Genomic DNA, 8289 nt, shown 5'->3' with positions numbered 1-8289 from the left:
CCCCCCCCCCCCGCCCCACACGCCATGATCTTAGATCCATTCCTTGTTTTTGGTATTGGTGCACAATGAGCAGCGGGTTAGGCTTTGTGACTCCTGTGTTACGGAGAAAATGGGGCTTGGGCTTTTGCACACACACACACCCCAACACAATTCCTCCCTTGTGTCTCCCTCAGAGGTAACACAATGCGGCCAGGAAGAAAGCAAGGCAGCTGTTGATCTGTTTGCAGGCAGAGCCCCCCCCCCCCATGCGAGGAGTGAAGCAGCCCAGAACTAAAGCGCGTTGCAATTTGTACACCCTCAAATAATCGCCCCCCCTGTCACAGAGAGAGCACCCCAAAAACATCCCCGGTTGCATCACAAAATGAGTTCTGCATTTAAATCAGATCAGACTCCGAGTTCGTGTTTTGGCAACATGACAAGTCTGTCTGTCCGTCGGGATGCCTGGCGATTCCCGCTCGCTGCCATTTCCAGCCTGAGAGATCACTGGAAAGGGAGGATTTCTTGACTCCAGAATCCATCATCGCAGACCCGTTTCATTCAGGCCTAGAGATCTGCCCTTTCGCCCAGTCTGCTTGGATCATGGGGATCATCAATGGTTCATATGGATCATCCATGATGTCATACCCATCTCACGGAGGGGGGGGGGCTCAGGATGAATCTCCTGCCACGTGACTGGGGGAGTCTGGGGGTGACGGGGGTCAGACAGGGCTGCTGTTTTGCTCTCCTTACTATTTCAGCTCAGGTTTTCTTGGCAGAAGTTACATTTCATCCAGAAATGGGTAGATTCATTGCGAAACTGGACTAAGCGAAAGCATCAGTTGAAAAGAGGCAAATGTGTCTACTTTGTAACCACCCAATGAGTTGTATTGCAAAGGCCATTTGCAGAAAGGCTCCTATTGTATCACCTGCGGCTACATGCCAGAGTTTGGGTGGGTTGTGGAAATGTGTCTGTGTAAATGCACTTATCCCCGTGCATTTATAATGGCAAGACATTAAATCCCATGAGATCCACAAGCACCAAAACCGTAAGCCCACATAGAAGTCCAAAAGCACAGAACGTAGCAGCCCTTAATCCCTGCCTAGCTAGCTGTCAAAAGCTGGGTGTCCAACAACAAGAACATCAACAACTTTTTTTGTCCCCACCCATCAGACCGGATTGCTCCAGCCAAAAGAAGAGAAGAAAATATAACCCAACATAAAACATTAAAAGCTTCCCGATACGGAGCTGCTTTCAGGCGTTTATGGAGGTTTATCTCCTTGACATTTGGTGGGAGAGCGTTCCACAGGGCAGTCACGACAACCGAGAAGGCCCCCTGTAACCTCACTTCTCGCACTGAGGGACCTGCCAGAAGACCCTCGGAGCTGGACCTCAGTGTCCGGGCTGAGCGATGGACGTGGAGACATTCCTTCCCTTCTACTTGGCTGAGACCATTTGGGGCTTTCAAGGTCAGTGCCAGCACTTTGAATGGTGCTCGGAAAAGGACCGGGAGCCAGTGAGGATTTCTTAGGACCCGTGTTCAGGGGCCAGCTGTTAGGGGGCCTTTCAGCTGCTGTCCAAAACTGAAGGTATCCCTTGCCGGAAGTAATCCATAAGCCTCTCCTCTTTCGTCTTCTCGGGATGCCATTGGTGCGCGATGCTCCGGCTCTCGAAAGAGGGAAAGGCGTGAGTTGGGTGCGCTCGGCTTGCCAAGGGTTAAACGGAAATGAGCTAGATTCCTGGAGAGGAAAGTAAGACCGGGGGGGGGGGCAGGGTCCTCCAGAGCGAAAGCCCAGCCCCTCCCTTTCCTGCAAGAAGTCGGGCGTGTGGGGGTCCCGTTGGTTCGGCTCTGCTGGGATCCGGTGCGTCTCCTCTCTCCCAGGATAGGGCCCATGGGGAGAGCGGGGGTCCCAGCGCTGCATGGCGAGAGGGGGGCAAGTCAGGGCGCGGAGGGTCGCAGGAGGGCGGCAGCTCGGCTCTTCCTTTTCATGGATGCGCAGCTGGCCCCTTGGGTCCAGGAGCGGGGGAACGCATGCAGATATACCCCATTCAGATGTATGGATCAGTCCCCTTTTATAACAGAGGTCGTCCGCGGATGGAAACATTTGGACATGAAATATACCCTGGTCCCTAAAACCTCACCTGTGAAAGAAGAAGGAAGGAAGGCAGAGAAGAGAAAGCGCTTCCTCTTGCAGGGCAGAGTAAAACCTGTGGAACTCCCTCCCATAAGAGGCAGAGGCCACCAATCAAGGTGGTGTTAAAAGAGGAGGAGGCCAATCTGTGGAGGAGGAGAGGGCAATGGGCGGCTCCTCTTCTCTGTCTCCCCTATAGGAGGGAGGCCTCTGGCCTGATCCTGCAGGGCCCGTTTTCTCCTCCAGTGCTCAGTTCCTCCAGATGCAAGTTTGCCCTCTGAGATTGCCTGAGGTTGAGCTAGATGATCCTTGGGGTGCCATCCACCTCTATAGTTCCATGAAAGCACCACTGGAGGTCTCACAAGCCAAGGCATTGAGAGCAGGAGAGGTCCTGCTGGAAAGGAAACAACCAGTGCAACTGTTTTAAAACAGGAATCCAATGTGTTAGTTGTGGGGGGACTCAGTGGGGAGGGGTAGTCCCATGGATGCCGCCTTGATCTCCTTGGGCAAAGAGGTGGGAGAGAAATGCCATTCATAAAGAGAGGCAGCCCAGCCAATCATCTGGCTGCTGCATTTTGGGCCAGTTCCAGAGTCGCCTTCAAGGCAGTTCCACACAGAGAGCGTTGCCACCATCCCATCTGGTGCAGAGAGGACCAGGGCCATGTCCTCTTTGTCCCAAAAGTCTGTGGGGTGGGGAATTAGCCTGAGCTGGACATGGGCCTCAAGCGACCATGATGGACCCAGGAGTGCCCTCAAGTATTCATGACGGGGGAGGGGGAGCGTTAAGCAATGTAACATCATCATTGTTATTGCTTGTTCCCTGCCCATCACCCGAATTTCCAAGAGCTGATTACTAAATATAAAAAACAGCAATAAGAACAGTTGAAAACAGATTACACACTTAGAAAGGTGAGTCCCACTTTATTTGCTTTTGAGTGCACACAGATGCACCCGTCTTGCATGCTTGAGAAGAGCTACTCCAGAGAATGAGCTAAGTATCGGCAGGGTAGGGGCCACGTGCAGAGCAAGTCCCACACTGAGGTCAAAAACACACACAGAGGCAGCAGGACTTCTTCAGTAATAGTTTACTGAGCTTTCAAAGCATACAGTTCTCACTGGGTCCCCAGTGAGGCACAAAACGTAGCTCCTGAGAGCAAATCCAGATGCAGCAGTAAAAAAATACAGCACACAGGATATCCAAGTCAGGCACACAAACCGGCAGAAGGGAGCAAGGGAGGAAAGAGGCTGGAAGGACACAGGGCAATGGAGGTGTGTCTTTTGCTTCCTGTCATCTGGGAGGGAAGTCAGCAACTCGGCATCTGCAGGGGCTTCATGAAGAAAAGCTTTCTGCCGGCTGCTTCCAGGCAAATCAGCATCCCAGAAACACAGTCTGATCTGTGGGCTGTTGCCATATCCATTGTTTTTGGAAGGTTATCACGATGTGGTCTAGAAACCAGTATAGAACATTATATCGCCCAGCCCTAATCCTCACTGACCACCAGCAGTCCAGATAAACCCTCACCCCTTCTCTATCAAAAGGTACTTTACATGCTAGATTATAATCACATTGTTTGACATTGCCTTCAATATTTCATTACTATGCAGTTTTACACATAAGTACCAGAACTTCAAATACACAACATGTATTAAAGACTGATTTCCTCCTGAGTTCATTTCTGTGAAGAAAAGAGTGGACTCTGAGCGGAAACCAGAACACAGTTTCCCTTCCCGCTGGAGCGGTACCTATTTATCTGCTTGCACTTTGACGTGCTTTTGAACTACTAGGTTGGCAGGAGCTGGGACTGAGCAACGGGAGCTCACCCTGTTGTGGGGATTCGAACCGCCGACCTTCTGATCGGCAAGTCCTAGGCTCTGTGCTTTAACCCACAGCGCCACCCGCGTCCCTGTTCCTTAAATACTCCATTATAAATAAAGCACTTTCTGTAGTCTTTTCATTCAAACTGCTTCTCCTGAGTTTGTTGATGGTTTGAAGGGTTTCAATTCTTAATGTTCTTCCTGTCCATAAGTCTGTTGATTCTGAACTTCCACTAAGAGTGAACCTCTATCTACTTTCCTGATATTTATATGGTTTGTCTTTTGTATGAGTTTGTTGACAAAAATCAAGGGTTCCACTCTGACTGAAGCTCCTTCCACAGTCCATACCTTTAAATGGTTTCTCCCATGTGTGTCCGCTGATGATTTCTAAGGTGTGCACTCTGACTGAAGCTCTTTCCACACTCCATGCATTTAAATGGTTTCTCTCCTGTGTGAGTCCGTTGATGTTTCCTAAGGCTTCCACTATAACTAAAGCTTTTTCCACACTCGATACATTTATATGGTTTCTCCCCTGTGTGAGTCCGTTGATGTCGTCTAAGGCTTGCACTGAAACTGAAGCACTTTCCACACTCCACACATTTAAATGCTTTCTCCCCTATGTGAGTCCGTTGATGGTTCCTAAGGTCTCCACTCTGACTGAAGCTCTTTCCACACTCGATACATTTATATGGTTTCTCCCCTGTGTGAGTCCATTGATGCTTCCTAAGGTTTCCAATTTGACTAAAGCGCTTTCCACACTCGATACATTTATATGGTTTCTCCCCTGTGTGAGTCTGTTGATGGTTCCTAAGGTTTCCATTATCACTAAAGCTCTTTCCACACTCGATACATTTATATGGTTTCTTCCCTGTGTGAGTCCGTTGATGTCGTCTAAAGTTTCCAATTTTACCAAAGCTGTTTCCACACTCGATACATTTATATGGTTTCTCCCCTGTGTGTGTCCGTTGATGTATTTTAAGGTGTTCACTCTGACTGAAGCTCTTTCCACACTCGATACATTTATATGGTTTCTCCCCTGTGTGAGTCCGTTGATGTGTTCTAAGGCTTCCATTATCACTAAAGCTCTTTTCACACTCCATACATTTAAATGGTTTCTCCCCTGTGTGAATCCGTTGATGTCTTCTAAGGTATCCACTATCACTAAAGCTCTTTTCACACTCCATACATTTATATGGTGTCAGAGCTGCTTGAAGATCCTAGCTCACAGAGGATCACGCTAGCCAGCGATCATTAAGTAAAAGTCTTTATTGAATTACAGTTTCCATTCTCACGCTGCTGCGCGCAAACTCTACGTCTAGTAGCTAGATCGGCGAAGCTCCGTCTGATTCTCCGCCCCGTGTGCACCAACTTAATATCCTAGCCTTGCTCCACCTTTTCCGCCTGACTGTCCTCCTCTGGGTCCCTCTACCCCCCGGGGCTTCTTCCTTCCGGGATTCTTCTGACGCTGACCCGGACCCTCCTGCCTCCTTGCGCCGGGCTTTAGGACCTGGTTCCCTTTCGGGGCTGCTTACTGCGCCGCCTTCCTCTGCATTTGAACTTGGCGCGCGCGCCCAACCTTCCACTTTCCTCTTAACCGTTTCTTCGCTCCCCGATGGAGGTGTGGCCACTCCTGACTCATGCCCTCCCTCCTGTGGTGAGCTGCCAGCGCTTCCCCCCTGGCTCCCTTCCTCTTCCCTGCTTCCTGGCGGTGACGCTGGTCCCGATTTCCAGCTGCTCCCCCCTGAGTCCCCTCTGGCTCTATCTTCCTGGGGTGCCCCCCTTGACTCCCCCCTTGCCCTGGCCACTGGTGCTCCTTTCTGTGAATCCTCTGATTCACTGGAAAGACTAGGAGATCTCGGGTCGTCGTCATCACTCATCTTTTCTTCTGCCTCCTCCCCTTCGCTCTCTGTTTCCTCCCTTGCCCGTGCCTCTGCTCCTAAACCCCTGACATCCATCCCCCCCTCGAAGCCCCCCATTCCCCCCTCCCCTCCTTCCGGTGCTGGAGCTGGGGGCTGCTGTTGCAAAGGGACGAACGTCGGATATCGGTCGCTTCCCGTGGCGGGCCTCCATCTGAACTCTCCCGGGTCTTCCTCCCTGCTCTCGTCGACGACGGTCACCTCCGCTTCCATCTCTGTGCCGCCGTGCTCGAAACCAGGGTCGTCCCCGAAAATGTCCATGTCCGTCTCTCCCTCACTTCCTCCTGGCGGCGTTGCTCGTCCTGAGCATTCCAGCCACTTTCTGCGGAACTGCTCCTCTGGCCTATCGTCCCACCAATACGAGGGTTCTGAGGCGGATCCCGAGGGTGACCCCTCCGGGGAACGGACGTCTCGTGTCGGTTCCTCGTCCGAGTCGAACCCCCGGAACGTGCTGGCCGAAAGCGTGGGCGTGAAAAGCCAGTCGTCGAAAAAGTCTGCTGGCATAGGTCTATGTGGGAAGAGGGCATGAAACTCGTCTTTGAGCAGAGGTTCGTCTAAGGCGTAGCCCGGCACCCAGCTGTTCGCACTGGCCGGGGTGCCCTCCTTGGCGAGAAAGTATTCTACCCCTTCTTCCCCCCATCTGGAGTCCAAAATCTCTGTGACTTCGTTGATGCGCTCCTTCTGTGCCACTCCCGCGTGCCCTGTTCTGTCTCTGGCCGGACTCGGCGCCGTTCCGGGTTCCTGGAACCTGTGCGGTGCCTTGTAGGGAGTGAGCACCGATCTGTGGAATACCGGATGCATTCTGGAACCCTCCGGAAGTGCCAGTCTGAAAGCTACCGGGTTGACCTGCTCTTCGACTTGGTAGGGCCCCAGTTGCTTATGCCCTAGTTTCTTCTTGGCCAACGACCTGGCCGGCACTGCGTGGGCTGCTAACCAAACCCAGTCTCCCACGTGGAGCTCTTCTCCAACCCTTCTGTGCTTGTCTGCTTGTACCTTGTATGCGTGCTTGGCCAGCTCCAGGTGGCGCCTCAGCTGATCGTGGACTTCCTGCAGCTCCGACGCGAACGCATCTGCTGTCTGCGGCTCCCCCTCCCCCATTCTTTCCAGTCCCGGGAAGGTTCTGGGGTGCCTCCCGTTGTTGGCGAAGAACGGCGTGACCCCCGTGGACACGTGCTTCGTGTTGTTGTAGGCGAACTCGGCAAGCGGCAGGTAATCCACCCACGTTGCAGGCTGTTGATTTGCATAACATCTCAGGTACTGCTGCATGATGGCATTGACCCGCTCCGCTTGCCCGTTGGTCTGCGGGTGTCTCGCCGACGCCAGGTTGATCTTGACGTTCAGGAAGCCCATCAGCTTCTGCCAGAAATTCGAGATGAACTGCCGCCCCCGGTCGGACAGAATAGACCGTGGCAGACCGTGAACCTTGAACACGTGGTCTATGAACAGTTTGGCGGTTTGCTCCGCCGTGGCCACCTTAGCACACGGAATGAAATGCGCCATCTTGGAAAACAGGTCCACCACCACCAGCACTGCCGTCTTGCCCCTTGAGCTGGGCAGATCCGTGACAAAGTCCAGGGCCACCCTTTCCCAAGGTTCGACCGGAGTTTGCAGCGGTTCCAACAGTCCGGCCGGCGGTTTGTGCACTGGTTTGGCCCTCTGGCAGGTGTCACACCTCGCTACGTAGTCTGCGACCTCCCCTCTCATTCCAGGCCACCAGAAATCCCTGGCTACTAATTCCACCGTCTTCTCCTTGCCAAAGTGCCCGGCCGTGGGCGCGTCGTGCAGCTGCTGCAGCACCTTGGCTCGAAGTTCGTCTCCCGGCACGTAGATGGCCCCTTTACGGATGAGCAATCCATCTCTTAGCTGGAAACCGTCGGCCGCTGCCTTGCCCCTTTGCACCTCTGCCATCTTTGCTTGTGCGAAGGAGTCCCCCTGCAACGCTCGTCGCACCGCCTCTAGGTCCACGGTCGCCGCGGCGCACGCCCACACTGTCGGTGCGAAGATGTGCATGGCGGCCGCTGGCGTTGCGTCCTCCAGATATTGTGGCTTACGGGAGAGAGCGTCTGCCATGATGTTGGTGTCCCCCGGGACATACTCTATTCGGAAGTCGAAGTTCGCAAAGAACTCTGCCCAACGTATCTGCCTCTGGTTCAGGAACTGTGCCGTGCGCCAGTGCTCTAGATTCTTGTGGTCCGTGCAAACCTGCACCGTGTGCTTGGCGCCGATCAGAAAGTGCCTCCACGCCTTGAACGCTGCGTGAATGGCCAGCAACTCCCTGTCCCATATGGTGTAGTTCTGCTCGGACTTGCTGAGCTTCCTGGAGTAAAACGCTCCCGGTCGCCACACCCCCTGCGGGTCTTTCTGCAGCAGGACCGCCCCCACGGCTCTGTCCGAAGCATCTGTCTCCACCCTCATCGGCTTGCTGGGGTTGACATGAAGCAGCTGCTCT

General features: G+C 53.3%; 2 protein-coding genes across 1 annotated transcript; both read right to left on the bottom strand.

The window, feature by feature from the left end:
• The window catches only part of LOC308595584 (uncharacterized protein), a 157789-nt gene that overhangs the window by 104271 nt on the left and 45229 nt on the right, over window positions 1–8289 (bottom strand).
• LOC308595790 (uncharacterized protein) lies at window positions 3180–5114 on the bottom strand. Its single transcript, XM_081210506.1, has one exon. It carries the CDS (start codon window positions 5106–5108, stop codon window positions 4275–4277), a length of 834 nt encoding a protein of 277 aa, XP_081066632.1. The 5' UTR covers window positions 5109–5114; the 3' UTR covers window positions 3180–4274.

The sequence above is a fragment of the Podarcis bocagei genome (assembly GCF_964188305.1).
Source record: "Podarcis bocagei genome assembly, chromosome: 10".
In the NCBI taxonomy this organism is placed as follows: domain Eukaryota; kingdom Metazoa; phylum Chordata; class Lepidosauria; order Squamata; family Lacertidae; genus Podarcis; species Podarcis bocagei.
The sequence above is the reverse complement of the archived record's forward strand: the minus strand, read 5'-3'. Positions and strand labels throughout refer to the sequence as shown.